Source organism: Octopus bimaculoides, chromosome 27 (assembly GCF_001194135.2).
Source record: "Octopus bimaculoides isolate UCB-OBI-ISO-001 chromosome 27, ASM119413v2, whole genome shotgun sequence".
NCBI lineage: Eukaryota > Metazoa > Mollusca > Cephalopoda > Octopoda > Octopodidae > Octopus > Octopus bimaculoides.
The window spans coordinates 17,042,752-17,043,690 of NC_069007.1; the positions used below are offsets into that span (position 1 = coordinate 17,042,752).

The 939-nt window shown below is 46.5% G+C and overlaps 1 protein-coding gene across 1 annotated transcript in view; it reads right to left on the reverse strand.

Annotated features, from left to right (window-relative positions):
* LOC106882046 (uncharacterized protein DDB_G0271670) overlaps positions 1 to 538 on the reverse strand; it is a 9,363-nt gene extending 8,825 nt beyond the window's left edge. Inside the window, exon 1 of the mRNA XM_014932606.2 lies at positions 472 to 538. Within this exon, the coding sequence (XP_014788092.1) occupies positions 472 to 538 (67 nt within the window). The remainder of the gene's footprint in view (positions 1 to 471) is intronic.
* Positions 539 to 939: the final 401 nt, after the last annotated feature.

The following is a 939-nucleotide window of genomic DNA, read 5'->3' on the forward strand; positions in this document are numbered from 1 at the left end:
AATAGCAGCCAATTCTCCCTCAAATCACAGCTTCTGCTTTGTAAGAACGAGCCAAGGTAGGAACCCCAAAATAGCAGCCAATTCTCCCTCAAATCACAGCTTCTGCTTTGTAAGAACGAGCCAAGGTAGGAACCCCAAAATAGCAGCCAATTCTCCCTCAAATCGCATCCTCTGTCTTTCGTGAGGAAACGAGGTGAAAAATATGAGAAGGTCATTGGTGGAGTACATTTGTCCATATGTTTGTTGGATCAGGGCTGAGCTAGAGCAAAGCAACAATAACTTACCTAACGACAGAGCTGGTCCTTGTGTGGTAGGGGTCTTACTCTTCATTTTAAAATGTCACCAGTCATGTCCCTGTTTGCATCTTTTTATATCTTCATAGCACCTGTCTTTGGTCATAGCCACCACCACTGCCGCCGCCGCCGCCGACACCACCACCACCATCATCATAGTCATTCCTCCACCACTTACTATTAGCTACAACATCAACACCACCACCAATCACCACTACAACCACTATCACTAGTATTGCTACCATTATCACCACCACCACCACCACCACCACCACCACCACGACAATGACGACGACGACGATCACCACCACCACCACCACCACCACAATCACAACTACTACAACCACTACCGTCAAAACTACTATTACTACTTCTGCCACCACCACCACCACTTCTATTGCCACCGTTACCATCAGCAGCAGCATCATCTCCCCCCCTCCAGTATTGCTAAAACCATCACCACTTCCACTACTACAACCACATCACCTGTTTTAGTCATCACCATATCATGACCATGACCACCACATCTATGAAAAGACAAAAACCAACCAGTCAACATTACACCACAACCGCATCTACTACTACTACTACTGCCATCACTATTACTGCTCCAACAACTACCACCAGTACTACAACATCCACTGAC